This window comes from Populus alba, chromosome 13, assembly GCF_005239225.2.
Source record: "Populus alba chromosome 13, ASM523922v2, whole genome shotgun sequence".
Classification (NCBI taxonomy): Eukaryota; Viridiplantae; Streptophyta; class Magnoliopsida; order Malpighiales; family Salicaceae; genus Populus; species Populus alba.
The window spans coordinates 10,706,676-10,724,326 of record NC_133296.1 but is presented as its reverse complement, the minus strand read 5'-3'; the positions used below and the strand labels follow the sequence as shown (position 1 = coordinate 10,724,326).

Below are 17,651 nucleotides of genomic sequence, written 5' to 3'. Positions count from 1 at the left end.
AAACTAAACCAATTGGGTTTTGTCATAGACCATGAGTTAAGTGCTCGTTTGGTTTTGCAGTCATTAAACAAAAACTTTTCGCAATTCATTATAAATTATCACATGAACAAGTTGGATAATACATTGTCATAATTGTTTAATATATTTAATATTGTTAAAGGAGCACTTAAAAAGGAAAAAGACCTAGTTCTTCTAGTTCAATCTTCTAGAATGTCTAAGAAGGATTAGAAGAATAAGAGTTTTGTCTCTAAAGCAAACAAACTTACTTAGGACATCAAGAAAGACAAGGGCATTATACGAATCAAGTTATGTTCAAATTTGGTTTTAAAATGTCTTGTGACTAGTTTTGTGAGATTGGGCATAACTTAGACATAAGTGCTGTTGATTTTGAAGATGTGTATGTGGGACATGGAAAATGTTTTGAACAACAGCGAAATTGTCAGTTTGTAGGGAAAAAATATGATAATAATTTTGGTCATATGTGTAATTATAGGTATCAGAATCATATACTGAGTTAGGTTAGGGTTTGAGTACAATAAGCTAAAAATATCAGCTTTTCAAGGGAAGAATAATCCAAAAATTTATTTAGAATAGAAAAAAAAAAAAGATGAAGTGGATTTTTTAGTGTCATATTTATTTAGGCTTCAATATAATTAAAATTAGATAAGTTTTTATATTAGTCAATATCAAAATTAATTTTAAAATTTCATGAATGAAAAATATTTTTCCTTAAAAATTTTCAATAATGATTCATTGAAAATAAATACTAATAATTTACTAGAAACACCTAGCCATATTTAATAGAGTTCATATTGTTGATGACTGATAACTAAAATACGTTATAGGTTGGAGTCTAATCTATAGTTATTCTTAAATTATTTGTTATATGATCATTAATGTGATAATTAATTATTATTTTTTGTTAGAATTGTGTATTTATTCATTAAAAACAACAAACATTATGTTTGCTTGGTGAAATACATGAAAGCAATAGAACTGAAGGAATTCTTCCAACATATAGGAAGTTTCTGGAAGCATAACAACCGTATTCAGTACATAACACCCACAAAAATTCATTGTAACCGCGATTATTATAACTACGATCATACTATGATCCTAACTCCAAATCATCAATGCTTCTAGAGCCGCGTTGGTGTCACCACAACTTGGTCAATGCATCTCTGCTTTCGAAAATTACTTTTTAGGGCCCATACCTTTAGCAATTTCCTTGAGAACAAACTTTTGAATCTTCCCGGTTGATGTCCTTGGAAGCTCATCTTTAAACACCACAGTCTTTGGCACCATAAAGTGAGGCATATTTTTCCTACAAAAATCAATTATATCCTTTTCGCAAGGTTTTTGGTTCAACCCATCTTTCAAGTCCACAAATGCACATGGCGTCTCCCCCCAAAACTCATCAGGTCGACCCACGACAGCTGCCTCATGAACAGCAGGATGTGTATACAACACAGACTCAACCTCCACGCTACTAATATTCTCTCCGCCGCTAATGATAACATCTTTTGACCTATCTTTGATTTCTAAATAACCATCTTGGTGCATAATGCCCACATCCCCCGTGTAAAACCAGCCATCCTTCATGCATTTTGACGTACCTAATGGATCCTTCAGATAACCTAGCATTAAGCACCCGCCTCTCAAAACTACTTCTCCAACTGAAACCCCATCTCGTCTCATGCTCTCCCCTGTTCTGGGATCCACAACGTCCATCTCAGTAAACCCAGCCATGGTAACTCCTTGTCTTGCTTTTAGTTTAGCTCTCTCACTTGCTGGAAATGTATTCCACTTTGGTTTCCACGCACAAGACACCACAAGCCCTGCTGTCTCAGTTAACCCGTACCCATGACTCACCACAAAACCCAGTGACTCAGTCCTGAGTATCACGGCTGCTGGGGGTGGAGCTCCAGCGGTTAGAATGTGTATTGGGTTCTTGAGGGGCTCAACGTCAGGAGATTTTGTTAGGATGTTTAACACCACAGGAGCACCACTCATGTGAGTCACACCGTGTCTATCGATCAAATTGTAGATTGTGGGGGCTTCCACTTTACGGAGACAGATGTTGGTCCCACCAACGGCTGCCATGCCCCACACATGGCTCCATCCATTGGTATGAAAGATTGGTAACGCCCACAAATATACGGGATGTTTTGGAACTCCCCAATCAATTAACGCTGTAGCGGACACGATGAAAATACCTCTATGAGATTGGACCACACCTTTAGGAGACGAGGTAGTCCCTGACGTGTAGTTTAGGACTACTGGGTCCCACTCACTTTGTGGCTGGACCCACTTGAACCCAGGATCACCTTTCTCCATCATGTCCTCATAAGAGCAGCTAAAATAAGCGGTCAGTGATGAACATGATGATTGGTCTGCAGCAGCGTCCGCATCGTCAGTGATGAGGACGAGTGTAGGGCGTTTTGTGTTTGGAGGAAACAAAGACACTGCTTCAAGGATGAGCTCACGTGAGAGGTAATCAACGAAAACGAGCTTTGACTCGCTGTGACGCAGGAGTATGCAAACATTTCGTGCGTCAAGACGTGTGTTGATGTTGTGGAGGATGGCACCAGCCATGGGCACGGCAAACTGAAGCTCATACGTGGCAGGGACGTTGGGGGCCAGAACGGAGACCACATGGCCAGTCTTGATGCCGTAGGATGATAGAGATGATGCTACTTGGAGACATCTACGGTTAGTTTGAGACCACGTAAAAGTGGTGTCGTTGTAGATGATGGATGGGCAATCAGCGTATGCAATAGCTGCTCTTTCCAAGAAAGCTATTGGTGTGAGGGGAGTCGAGTTCACCGGGCTTGGCTTTAGTTCGTCCATTTTTGCTGCTCTTTCGAGTTCGTGTTTTGCACTTGATGGCCTTTTTTTCTTTTCTTTGTTCTTACGTTAATAATGTTCTTTTTAGGAGCATGAGTATAAATACAAGTGCTCCATTGATGAAACATAAGACAGTGGATGGAGTTTTCCTAAAAAATAGGAAACGGAAGACAGTGGATGGAGTTTTGCTAAAAAAATAGGAAACATGATTTCCAGTTTGAGGAACGATCTTTTGTGTGCGTTTTTCCCCTGCGGCCTGCATATAACATAATATAACGAAGCCGCGTGAATTTGTATTTCATTTATTAGGAAGAGAAATTCCACTATAAAATTGTTTTTTTTATATATAAAATAAAAACCTAAGTGGACCACATATATAGGACAAAACTTTTAGGTGTAAATAAATTTATTTAATTTAGATCTTTTCATGTTTTTATAACATGATTAATTATTATATTTATGTCATTAAAAAATAATAAATCAATGAATTACTAAGAATCACTAAGATGCTAGTAGCAAATATCTACATGACAATGGAATACATGATTACAATCATGTTATTTTTATTAACACTGTACACTTCTAAATTTTTTTTTTATGTAAAATCAAAGAGGAAAAAACTATTAACTATATTAGATGTGTGTTCGGTAATGGATACACCGAATAAATATTCAAAACCTAATGTGATCAAGTTCTTGTATCCAAAACTCGCAGCCATCGAGTAATGAGTCCTATAAAAATAATAGTTTGGAATTCAAATATGGGTATAAATAATACCTCTCATAACTTATTTTTGGGTTATTACTGAAATTCAATTTTTTTTTCCAATCTAAAAAAACAAAAAACTCTGAAACAGTGTCGTTTTGAACGACATTGTTCTCCTTCTTCCCTTACACACGCAGAAGAAGGCGAAGAACGGGTTTATTCCCCTGTTTTTTCCTGCTTTCTCCCTTTCTCCCCACTTGCCCAAACCCTGACAAAACCCACGCCCCTCACTTACAACTAGACGAAAATGCAAAGGGGACAAGCCCTACGGTCAACCCTGAGGCGGCTATCTAATGGCCACCCCCTACCCATGTGCCATAATTGGATAGGGGTAGTAGACCTCTTTCCCCATTTTTCCTATAAATACCGACAGAAGAGAGGAGCCAAATGGGGGGGTGGATAGAGAGAACAAAGAGGGGAGAAGAACGAAAATAGAGAGGAGTGAACGAACTGGAAAAAAAAAAAGTAGAAGAAAGAACCAGAAGAACAAGGGAGGTTTGCAGAGATGAACAAAAAGAGAAAGAAGCAGAAACAGAGGGGGGAAAGGTGAGGATGGGTTGAAACAAGGAGATTTTTTTTGAAACCAGAGAGAAGGAAAATGAAGGGCAGAAGGAAGACGACATTACAGAGAAGAGAAGTTTTTAGAGTAAAGGAAGAGAGAAACATAGAAGGAGAAGATTAGAAACCGAACAAAGGAGAAATAGAGAAAATGTTGAGAAAGGAATAAGAACCACCGGCCAAGTAGCTCTCCCCAGTTTGCCACTGCCACCAACACCATGAGCTACTAGTAAAACCGTCATAGCCAGAAAACAAAACACAGAAATAGAGGGCAAAAGAAAGGAAGCACAGAAGAGAAGGAAAAGCCGAAAAACAAAAGACAGACAGAGAAAAAGATAAGCACTGTAATATCTCTCTTGTCTCTTTCTCTTCGTCGCTGGAAGCATCTCCTGCCACCATGAACGACAACACCCCACCGCCAGGTAAGCCTCCTCCTCCTCCTCCTCCTCCTTCTCCTTTGGCCCTATGACCTCCATTGTTCTGCAAAATGAACAGTGGAGAGTGTCTGTGAATAGTGGAGAGTGAATCTATTTTATGGGCCGAATAATGCTGATCCAACCCAAAACCCGGCCCAATCCAAAAAGATATTTTTAAAAAATTTGTGATTTCCCCGCGTATTTTTCTATTGAATTTTGCTTAATATTGATTTGTATTTTTATACCGTAAAGATACAAATCCGCTATTAAAATACCTGATTTTTGTCAAAACATTGAAACAAAATGTTTTTGTTTTCATGTATACAGCCAAGTCTCTCAAAAAAACTCATATCGTATTTTCATATAACAAATAAAAATTCAAAAAATGTTTTAGCATGCATTTTGGCTTTAATAATCGGTTTATTAAGTCACGAGAACTTTGCCAATATTTAAAAAAATCCAATAAAAACATTTTGTTTTGTTTTAGTATTAGGGATTACGAATTTTTACGTGAAACGTATTCCTGATATTAAAAATGTAGTTCTTTTGTTAATGTTAGGAGAGTTTGGTTTTATCCAATAAGATAAGGATCTCCTTACTGAGGAGGACTTTTCTTAAACCGTAAACAAACCAACAATTATAAATATGATAAAATCATAGCATATATCAAACAGTAAAACAATACAGCTTACCTTAGATAGGGCATATTTGGGGTGCTAATATCTTTTTTTTGCGCAACCAATTCTCGTACCCGATCTCTGAGACCAGTTAGAGTTCTTAGTGATCAAAATACTAGGTGACGACTCTCATTCTATTTTTCTACTATTAAAAGACAAGAATTCCTTGTCTTCCCTATATTTGTCAAATAGACACCACAAATAAGAGTGGAAAACAATCGTCGCAACGCCGCACACATGCGACAATACCAAAAACTGACTTATGAATATTTATTACCATCTCTACCGTATAGATTATGTTATCATGCTTTCACCTCATCAATATAAAATAACAAAATCACGAAGGGAACAAAATCCAAGAATCATTTTCCATTTTGTTTTGATAGATCAATAATAATAAAAAAGGTAAGTTAAACATCGTGTAGTTACCACTAAGTTATGCGGTCAACATTTCATCACAAGTTGGATAAAAAATCTTTACAGTGCAAAAAACTTAATATGCAAGTATTTGCAATTTTTTTTTTTAATACAAAAAAAAAAATTATAATCACAATAAATTAAGAATTATCTATGATAAAAAAATATAAAAAAATCTATTAAAAATAATTGAAGACTAAATTAAAAAATTAAAAGAAAAATGTGTATTAAGATATACGATCTTGCAACATGGGCAACAAACCTGATTGTGTCGAATCATTTTTTTTATTAAATTAGATAATTAAAAAAAAACATAAAAGAAAGAAGGTTCGGGTTAAATTTTTTTTTCTCAAAAATAAAAAAAAAATATCAAGATATTTTAATGTGTTTTGCAAGAGAACAAATAATAATTATGAACTCAAAATCTAACACATATTGGATAACATTTTTTATAAAAGTATTGAGACAGAAACATATTGTATCTACTTGGGTCAATCTGAGTTAATCAACTAAATTTATGATCTGAGTTATGAGATTGTGATAACCCTATAAAAATCAAATCGAGTTCAAATTAAACCTATTTTCTATAATATTCTTTATATTTTGATATACACAAATATTTTCTTATCATTATTTTGAGAGAATGTTTCACCTTATCAAATTGAAAGAGATAAAAATAAATAAATATAAAAAAAAACATAATATTTTCACCGATAGAGAGTATTAATAATAAATTTTTGCACCTATTAACAATATTAATTAAGATACAATAAATTCTTAATGATTATTGCTTTCTCTAACTAAACTTATTTGTTGATGTTGAGACATATTTACTTGAATGCCTTCTTGAAGCACTTAAAATTATTTTTTGTTGTCATAGTGGATAACTTGGAATAGCATTTAAGATGTTAAATATAGCCTAGCATTTCTAACCTATTTAATCAAACAACAACTTTATGTCTATTAAGAATGCAACCATCAATTATAGTTAGAATTGAAAAGAAACATTTTTGTTATAACCCAATTTTAGACCCCTAAAATTTTCTAAAAATTCCATACAATGTTTCTTACAGAAAAATTCATTTTTTTAAAAAGAATGTTTTTAAGAAACAAGCAAGAATTTAATTTGTAGCTAGTAAGAAATCAAAATGGATAGGAAGTTTATGGTTTAATTGAAGAATTGGAAAACCAAGGATCAAAATGGAAAATATAGCAAAGTTGAGAAGTACAATTTGGTCAATTTGAGGACTTAATTGAAGTGAAAAATCAAAGATTGGGGAAAATTGCATAAATTGAAAAACTAAGGACGTAAATGAAATCGGTGACAACTTGGAATGGCTTGATTGATTCAATCAAGGCTTAATTGAAATAAAAATCAAGATTAAAAGTTAAATTGGTCAAAATTGAAAGAATCAAAGGTCTAGGGATTAGATGCCACTTTGGGTAAAGTTTATTCAAGGACCTAATTAAAGATAATTTTAAGATTAGAAAAGCTTTTGGAATTGGAGGTATATGATTGATTTATCCATGGACCTAATTTAAGATAATTTTAGATTAGATGACACTTTGGATGAAGTTGCATTTAATCCAAAGAGCCAATGACCATCTAGTAACGCATGCAAAAGTTCAAGGGCTTAAATGAGAAGGGCCAAAGGATAAATTGAAAGGATTTTTTTAAATAAAATTCAATTAGGGACTAAATTGAAATTTTTATACATTAAAATTCAAAAGTTCAGGTCCAAAATGCCCCCCACATGCATAGCTATGACAATAAGAACGAATGGAATGAATTTCATAATCAGGTAAACATCTACGAATAATCTTATTAGAATCTATTTTCCAAATGTACGGTTCATCCCATATATAATACTTAGAGTCATTTTATTTAATTTTTTCTTTGCCTTATTCAAATCATTAGGTAATTTTCCAGTAACTATGAGATTTATAATATTAGCAAACCAAGGTTCCTTACCTTGCAGATGTGAAAGTTGCTGATCAAGGAGCATCTCCGAAATCGATAATGATTCTTTCTCAAGTACAAGTTTACTCATATGGTCTACTACAGAATTTCAACTCCTTAATTAGTACTTAAAAATGCATATTTATCAAGGTTTTATATTATTATTTTGCACTTGAAGTATCAATAACTCCTTAAGTAAAGCATGTTTTATAATAACAAGTCTGATACTATAAAATGCCTTAATATATGGTAAATGTCCATCTTAAATGCAGGCCTATCACATAAATCAAAGGATTGATTGATGAATTCAAGTATTAAAATTGAAAAGACAAAGAGAGGGTCAAACTTAGAAAAGAGATGTTAGTACAATCTAAACTAGAACACTGTTTGGTAATTGGGTCATATCTCTAGTTCTAGATGTCCAAATGATCTCAACTTTTTACACATATTCAGTAAGATATAGGCCTACAACTTTCATGTGGAGGCCAAGATGTAAGAAGGCCGTTTTCAAGTCCAAATTATAGCAACAACGGAGAAGTTCGAATCTATCTTGCAGCCCAGACATTGTTCAGTGTTCAACCCATATCTCGAGTTATAGAAGTTCAAATGACCTCTATGTTTTTCTCTTGGATAGCTAAGCCAATTTCCTATAACTTTCATAAGTATAGGTGGACCCAGTTCTGATGCTAGCAATGATGTTTTATTCAGACAAGAAGATAAGGATTTTCACCAAGTCAAGAGTTGGCCACCCACTCAACAATTAGTCATCAAATCAATAGTTCTAAATTTTGGCCTATAAAAGGAGGCATTTGCCATGCATTTAGGCATCTTGGTTGTTCAGATCAAGATCATGCTTTTTATTTCTCTCTTTATATTTTTTTTGTAATTCTTAAGTTTTGCTTTTATTAATATATTGTTTATGTTTTTTATTTCCTTTCCTTCACTTAGTTAACTTGTATCTTATTTATGTTTTTATTTTGATTATTTATGTTTCTCTTCTTCATTATGTTTAGCTAAGTTTATTATGTCAAGGTGAAAAGTTTTCACTAATGGTGTAAGAATAAGTATAGTGTAAACTCAATATGGACCTTAATGTTTAATATTAACATGTCTTATCTTTTTATCTTACTAATTCTTAATACCTTGCTTGTTAAATGGTTAATCTAGATTTGTATTGTATAATACTTGGTACAACAAATGCTTGGCACTCTCATAGCCCAACCATATGATATTACCTACATTTGTGCTATGAAAGGAACTTGATTTGTTGTTAACATGAGTTAGCATCATGAATTCCTGACAATATTTAAAAGTTTGGTGTTACTTAAATAAGATAATTAATATGATCATGTTAATAATTTATAATGAGCTATTAATGATAAATCATCTGATTGGAACCTCCTTTATGTGTGGTTTCCAGTTGAATAATAAGAGTTTATACTATACTTGTTTGAAATACCATTAGTTGATCTTCTAACCTTTACATTTATTTTTACCATTGTTTAATCCTTACATTAATCTTCCATCTCAAAGTTCTCATCAACTTCTTTATTATTATTATTATTATTATTATTACATTATTAGTATTATTACTATTATTATTACTATTACTATTGTTGTTATTGTTGTTGTTGTAATATTGTTGTCTATAATTTATACAATTAACCTCCCTGTGGTTCGACCCCGGTTTTGCCGAGTTATTTATTACTTCGACACTCTTGCACTTGGTGAAGACATCAATCTTTTGGTCGTGTCACTCCTCTTCAATCTTTGATTTCCAAATCAAACTCTTTCAATAAAAGAATCCAACATATAAGTCTCATTTGGATTCCTTTTTTGCTAATAGGTATTTGAGGGCTGCATGATCTGGAAAAAAAAAATCACTTTAGATCCTAAAAAGTATGATCTAAAGTGATATCTAATGCACACACAATAGCTAGAAGCTCTATTTCTATGGTTGAATAGTTTCATTGGGTGGAGTTCAGCGTCCTTCACTCATAGCAAATTATATGACTTTTCCTTTTATTTTGTTAGCCAAGTATAGCACTAATGGCATAATTACTTACATCACATATGATCTCAAAAGCCATGTCCCAGTTTGATGGCTATACAATTGATGCTGAAGTAAGCAGTGCCTTCAATTTGTCAAATGCTATTCAACAATCTTCTTCAAAGTGAAATGGATCATCCTTTTGCAAAAACCTTAATAAAGGTTGTGTAATTTAAAAAAAAAAAAACTTTGATGAACTGCCTGTAGAATTTTGTATGGCCAAGAAAACTTTGAATTCCCTTAATATTAATAGGATATAGTAAGCTTGTAATCAAATCAACCTTGCCTTGTCAACCTCAATACCCCTAGTCGAAACTACATGACCCAAAATTATTCCCTGTTGGACCATGAAATGGCATTTTTCATAATTTATAACCAAGTATGTGTTATTGCAGCATTTCAAAACCTTACCCAAATGATCTAAACATTGATCGAAAGAATTACCAAAAACAGTAAAGTCATCCATAAAAATTTCAATATAATTTTCAATGAAGTCAGAAAAAATGCTCATCATACATCTTTGAATATACTTGGGGCATTACACAATCCAAAAGGCATACGCCGGTAAGCAAAAGTTCTAAATGGACAAGTGAAGGTTTTCTTTTCCTAATCTTCTTAAGCTATAACTATTTGATAATAACTAGAAAACCCATCTAAGAAATAGAAAAATAACTTACCAGCTAGTCTTTCAAGCATTTCATCGATGAAAGGAATTGGGAAATGATCCTTTCTTGTGTTAGCATTCAACTTACTGAAATCAATACACATTCTCCACCCATTCTTAACTCTTATGGGAATGAGTTCATTTTGTTCATTGGGAATAAGAGTGAGACTAGTCTTCTTGGGAACAATATGCACTGGACTTACCCATTAACTATCAGAAATGGGATAGATGATCACTTGGTCCAATAACTTCAAAATCTCTATCTTAACAACCTATTTTATGGATGGATTTAGCTTATACTAAGGCTCTCTTACTGGTTTGGCTTTTCTTGTAAGTAAAATTTGATGCATACAAATTACAGGGTTGATCCTTTTATGTCCACCAATATTCACCCAATCGTTTTCTTGTGTTCCTTCAAAACCCTTAATAACTTTTCCTCTCTAACTTCGGTTAGATTATTTGCAATAATCACTAGCAGGGTTTCATCCTCTCCCAAGTACAAATACTTCAAATGTGTGGGCAAAGACTTTAATTCTAATTTTGAGGCCTATTCAACAGAAGTTAAAACCCTTTCATAAGAAACTGTTAGTTGTAAAGGTGAGTTAACTGACCTATATGCCATTGCAGGTAATGAATACAAAGACATAATTGTTTCTTTTATGTCTTCATTACTCTCCAACCTGGCATCCTTATCTATCTTGTTATGTTGTAACACGAAGTTCAACTTATCTTTCATGAAATTCTGCTCAAAATTATCTTGGATAATAAGGTCAATAACATTAATATGAAAAATAAATTCAAAATCTTCTGGATATTTCATAGCATAAAAAATGTTAGAAGTTATTATTTCTTCATCAAATTCAAAAGAGAAAGTTCACTTATGCACATGAATCTTAGTTCTTGTTGTTTTCTTAAATAGTCTATCTAACAATATATAAGTAGAAGTTGAAGCAAATTCATCATCCATGTCAATGATGTAAAAATCCACAAGAAAAATCATTTCATTAACTCTAACAAGAACATCCTAAACAACAACGTTGTTAGGGTATGCATGAGACCTATCTGGTAATTAATTACCCTTGCTTCCTTTGGAGGACCTAGATTTAAAATATTATAAATTGAAAATGGTATAACATTAATGATGCTCCTAAATAAAGCATAGCCCTTTCCAATTTATGATTGTCAATCACACCGGGTATAGTGAACATACCTGGATCATTGCATTTCTAAGGCAATTTTCTTTGTATGATTGCGGATACGTTCTTTCCCACTCTAACTTTCTCTTTATTTTTCTGCTTCTTTTTGTTGATGCACAACTCCTTAAAAAATTTGACATATCATGGAATTTGCTTAATCGCATCCAGCAATGGAATATTGACTATCACCTTTCGAAAGGTCTCTAAAATTTCATACTCTGCCTCTTCCTTCTTTGTTATAGCCAACCTACCAAGAAATGAAGGAACTAAATTTTTTTTTAAATAGGAAAAACAAGTGTTTTACTTACCTCTTCAATTGTTGCCGCTAAGGTTGCTGGTTCTGTTTCCATTTTTTTCTCGAGTATTGTCAAATCTAGTAAGGTAGTATGCACCACTTCCTTTCCATTTCAAAGATTCATGGCACTAGCATTCTCTCTTTGGTTAATCTCTGCTTGAGATGGTAGCTTCCCTTTACTAGTCTGAAGTTTATTCAATGATGATGCAAGCTGTGAAACTTGGGTTTCTAAATTCTGGATGCTCACTTCTTTTTTCTTGTTGGAACATTTGTGTTATAGAGGCTAAATATTTCATAATTTCTTCTAAAGACATACCTGAACTTCATGCCTTGTTAGGTGGAGGGGCTAGTCTATTATGACCAAAAGACTAATACTATTGTTGGTTACTTGGCTATCCATATCTCAAGTTCAAGTGGTCTCTCCAACTAGAGTTATATTGGTTTGAATATGGGTCATACTTTCTCGGTTGGTTTCCAAACCCGTTTATCGCATTCACTTGAGGAACTGCCTCCTCTTGAAGTTATGGCACATATCAGTGGAGTGTTCTAAAAATGTACAAATGCCACAAACTATGGACTGTTTAACCTTTCCCGAAGCTACTTGTTTAACCAAAGAAGTTAGTTATGAAATTTATGTTTCAATGTTGGAATGCATTACCTTATTTACCTTTCTGAGCGTGTGGTCTACCCTGACTCCAAATTATTGAGTTTGCTACTATCTTAGAAATTAAATCTCTTGCTTTTTCAGGAGACTTTTCTATAAGTGCTCCACCACTCGCAGCGTTTATCATGCTTCGCTTCATTGGTAACAACCCTTCATAAAAATATTGCAGCAATAATTGATTAGAAATTTGGTGTTGTGGGCAACTAGCGCACAATTCACTGAAAGGAACCCGGTACTCGTATAAACTTTCTTCGTTGTTTTGGTGAATCCCACTAATTTCCTTCTGAATTGTTCCAACCTTGGAAGCTGGAAAGAATTTTTCCAAAAACTTTCTCTTCAAGTCAATCCAGGTTCTTATTGATCCTGAAGGAAGGTAGTAAAGCCAATCCTTTGCTTTGTTAACCCAATAAGAACGTGAAAGCTCTCAATTTAATATTTTCCTCTATCACTCCTTATGAACGTGAAAGCTCTCAATTTAATATTTTTCTCTATCACTCCTTATGGCTTCATGGTTGAGCAAACAACATGGAATTCTTTCAAGTGTTTGTAGGGGTCCTTACCTATAAGACCTCGAAAAGTAGGTAGTAAATGAATCAAACCAGATTTTAACTTAAAAATGCTATATTAATATTTGAAAATTCAATGCACAAAGGTTACTGGTTCACATTGGGAGTTGCTAACTCCCTTAATATTCTATGTTCTGCCATGCTTTTAGAGACTTTTGCTTCTCTTTTGCTTTTAAAATCTCGAGTTGAAAGCGTTAAGGTTGGCAAGTTCCCCTCTAGTATCTTTTCCTTCCTATTTGCTCTTGTAGTTCTCTCAACTTCTGGATAAAAAAACTAGTTCACTTGTACGAGAAGATCTTAGCATAAATCAGTTCATTATTTAAAGAAAAATTAAATAAAAACTTTCCTAGCAACGACGCGAAAATTTGGTTGGTCATCAGAACCACTAAAATATAATTCTGACATAACTATCACAAACAAAATAAATTTATAGTATAATTGTGAAAATCAGGTCAAACCCAAGGAAACTTTTGTTTAATCTTCCTACAACATACTGAAATACAAAAAACAGGGGATTTAAATACAAAATAAACAAAATTCTGGAAAAAAAATCGATATGTTGTTAACTCAATTCAAGGGTCCATACAACCATTCCTATAAATTCATTAATCATCGAAGTAAAATAAATATCCTTTCACATCAAACAAATAAATTCAATATCCTTTAAAGCTGAGGGAAATCATTGATATTACGAATAAATTAATTAGACAAAGCTTTCTAATTAATTTCTTATCATCAAGCGAATTTAATATTGAAAGCAATTCTCATTCACTCGGTAATAGCCTTAGGAGTAAAGTCTATGAAATTATTCTAAACAAACATTCAAAAGCTTGGCAATTTAACTTAGTTTATTCTTTCCTAATAAATCAAGATAAGAGTTGTAGCAATCAATTTAATTATTTTGCTTCTTACTCTAGTCCTTAAAAACAATTATGGATTTAAAGAAACTAGAAAGCATACATGCCATCTCAAAAACAATTCAATAAGATTGAATAACAATCAATAGAATGATTTTGAACAAGGAAAAATAAATACTTGAATTTGAAAGAATTACAATAATAACATTACTTCTCACAACTTGCTAATAAAGATGATGTGTATTTCCTCTTGAACTGAAATTAGGAAATAGTTCATAGCTACTGGAAAATTGACAAAAATAGAGAAGAAAAATAATGTTGCAAGAGCTCCTCTTTCAATCATGTTCTACTATATTTATTCTTTCCCTTGGCTACCGAATTTCTTCAGAATTCTTAAGGTAATTAGAAATCCTTTTCCTTCATTCTTTATCTTGTCCTTAAGGTTGGTTAAATCCCTCAGAATTTATGTTTGAAAATGGACTCTATTGATGTCACAGCTCTACCATAATTCCAACTCTAATCTAACTTAGACTTGTTTTTGACTTAGTTTCTTGCAATATCCAACAATCCCATTTGTGTTCTTTCATTCATGGCATGTAAGAGGCTTGATTTGCACCTTTATTAGGTTTTAAATCCCACCGTTTCTATATCATACACTCAATTGTAATGGGATGCTTGATACCGTTAGTTTTCTTATTCTTCATATTGCATCTGGATTTTCGCCTTCGAAATGATTTTATCTTGCCTAGAATCCTTCATAAACATTGTAGTATTGGATATGTAGATGATTTTAGGTTGTTGAATTACATGATTTCAATATTTGAGGCTCAAGATATGTTCATTTGAATCTATAGTATGAAAGCAGAGAATCCTGCTATAAGTAGGATTTCAGCCTAATTTTACAAGTCTAATTAGAGGTCCAAACAAACTCGGATTTCTGCCTATAATACATTTCTAGAAAGCTTCATATGTGGTACTTTAACTTTGATATAGCCAATGTCCACATTCTAAATTATAACTCAGTTGAAAAATCTATCACAAGAAGCAAGGTCTGAAACATCAAATGCAGAAATTCTTATCTTTTAGCAATTAATTCACAGAGTCTCCTAGGCATGCCAAATTCATAAAAATAACTTTCAATAAGATCAGATAAGATCAAAATATAGTAAAAAGCATAGTGTAAAAGAAATAAAAACATGTATATTTTACACTTATCAGTTACATAGTTAGCTTTTATAATGGGGGACTATGGACTTAATTAGCCAAGCATGACAACTAAGGGATTGTGATACTTAATCTACTGTTTGGACAGATAGATACTAATGTGATTGTTTTGGTATCATATTTGGATTTTTGGGCATAGGCTATGGATAAAAATATGTTGATTAGTTTGTTGTTTAGATGAAGACTAATGTAATTGATTTGGTATTATAGTTAGATATTTGGACATTGGATATAGATACAATATATGGATTGATTAGTTGTTTGGATGAAGACTAATGTGATTGATTTGATATCATAGTAAGATGTTTGGACGTAGGTCATTTGGACGTTGACTATAAATGGACATGACAGATAAATACATGTGAGAAATATATGTTCATAAGCTAGAAAATGGACTTTGAGCATAATGAACTTGAAAATTACTATGGGTGAGCTATAATAGACATCGAAATCAAAATTGATATCAATGAATCAATAATGAGAAAATAGATGTTTGAGAAGAAATTAAATAAGTTGGGAAGTCAAGCTGAGATATAATGTATTAAAGAAATATGTGTTTTGTCAGGATGAGATAAATGATTAAAAAGCCAAGAAAAGCATATAATGTAATTGTGAAACAAAGAAAGAAAAGAAATAAATATGTGGGCAAAAAATAAAGGAATAAATTGAATGTGTTTGTGAGACGATATATGATTATTCAAGAATTGATTAAAGTAACATGAAACTAAATACGACCATGTTTGTATAGTTATATTGTATTAAATACTTGAAAGTTAGTATAGATTCAAATGGTGGTACATATGGATTTGGATACGATGAATTGACATTTTATATTATTGTGTTTATAGGAAGACCTAACAAATGGATTCAACTTTAGTATCATTTTGCAGATTGCTCCATGAAATTACCACAAAAGATAGGAATTGGTGTAATAAATAATGTAATCATTTGGGCATTTAAGTAATGTATGTAAACGAAATAGAACAGTATGAGTTATTGTGTAATTATTCTAAGACTACTTAATATGGAATTGTTGTGGAAATATTGAAATGATTCTTAGAAAAAACATAATGTTAATGGACTAAGGGTATACCTAAGGCTACTTATGTGACAATGATGTGGTGTTGAGCCCTTGGTTTTTTTATGCAGGAACTTTCAGGACCAGATTTTGAGTAGAGTTTTAGTATAAGGAAAACTTTGCTGAAATTTTATTAAATTGGGAGGCTTACCCATTTAAAAAAAAAATAATGTGAAGTGTAGGCTAAGACCTTTAAAAAGAACAATAATGGTAGAGGTAGGATAAGCATGGATTATCTGAAAGAAAAGGGGAACATAGTATGGAAATGTTATAATGAGTTCGATGAATATAAAGGATGTAAGTGAAAAAGTTTTTAAGATGAGCTAAGAAATAGATTGTAAAACAATATGTTATTATGAGAATGTCGATGATAGCTAAAAACAAATAATGATAAAGGGAAAGGATTTGTCATTAGTTGGTGAAAATGTATTAAGTTGGAAACCGATATAGAGTTGATTTATATGCTGAAAGTTAATGATGTTGGTTTTCTTTATATAGTTTGATAAACGTTAGAAATTATGAACATACAAAAGTTTATTATGATTTCTATAATCCCATGTGTAACATCCCTAACATTTAGGTACAAATTTCTTATGAATAAATCCAAGAATAGTGTAATTATTTTTTATTATGTAGTTTAATCGGTCGACCAAATCGATTGAAAGATATCTACATTTCTAACTTATTAAGATTTTGATGAAATTTAGGTAGAGTCTCTTTTGTATTTGAGACATGCTTAGTTTTGACATTAACAATAATGTCACAGATAACAACACTTCATAATCACAAACACCATAAAATTTTCATCCCAACTTCTAATCCAATAATCCTTGATACATAACCAGATGATTGACACCAACAACAATTAATTGAATAGGAACAACTTGTTACTCTTGGAAAAGATAAGAAACATGGATGAGCAGATTAACCGAGTCTCTATTTATGCCCAAAGAATCTGTAACAATGCCAAGCAGGTTAGAAGGGATGTCCATCAATATCAATAAAGCATGGTTGAGACTAATGTTTTTTTTAGGGACATAGAAAATAAAGGTTTTGCTTTTGTCCCTGTAAACAATAATGATGAATAGACTAGTTTTCAAATATAAATGTTTTCATCAAGTATCAATGAAAAGGGTTTAGACCCAATCTTTTAAGCAATATCTCTTTATGATGAGTTACTTTTAGTAAGCATTAGCTCAGATTAAATTATCTCAATAGCTATAAAAGGATTTAAATCCTACTTGTGTTTTACAGGAATGATGACCATATATTAGCTCAGGTATAACTAATCTATATCCAATATACATCATAATTCATAATCGTATATCCATATGTATTTATGAATTATGAAATGTGCATTGGAGGTATTCGAATATAGGGCCCCCTATTAGAGTCTACAATACTAGGTTTTGCAAAA

At 32.5% G+C, this 17,651-nt stretch overlaps 1 protein-coding gene across 1 annotated transcript; it reads right to left on the bottom strand.

Annotated features, from left to right (window-relative positions):
• Positions 1–1,034: 1,034 nt before the first annotated feature.
• LOC118045246 (2-methylpropanoate--CoA ligase CCL4) lies at positions 1,035–3,015 on the bottom strand. Its single transcript, XM_035053827.2, has one exon. The coding sequence runs from the start codon at positions 2,848–2,850 to the stop codon at positions 1,195–1,197; it is 1,656 nt and encodes a 551-aa protein (XP_034909718.1). The 5' UTR covers positions 2,851–3,015; the 3' UTR covers positions 1,035–1,194.
• Positions 3,016–17,651: the final 14,636 nt, after the last annotated feature.

What these genes read in the sequence shown, in the direction of transcription:
- LOC118045246 (XM_035053827.2), bottom strand. Translation starts at nt 2,850, where the DNA reads ATGGACGAACTAAAGCCAAGCCCGGTGAACTCGACTCCCCTCACACCA.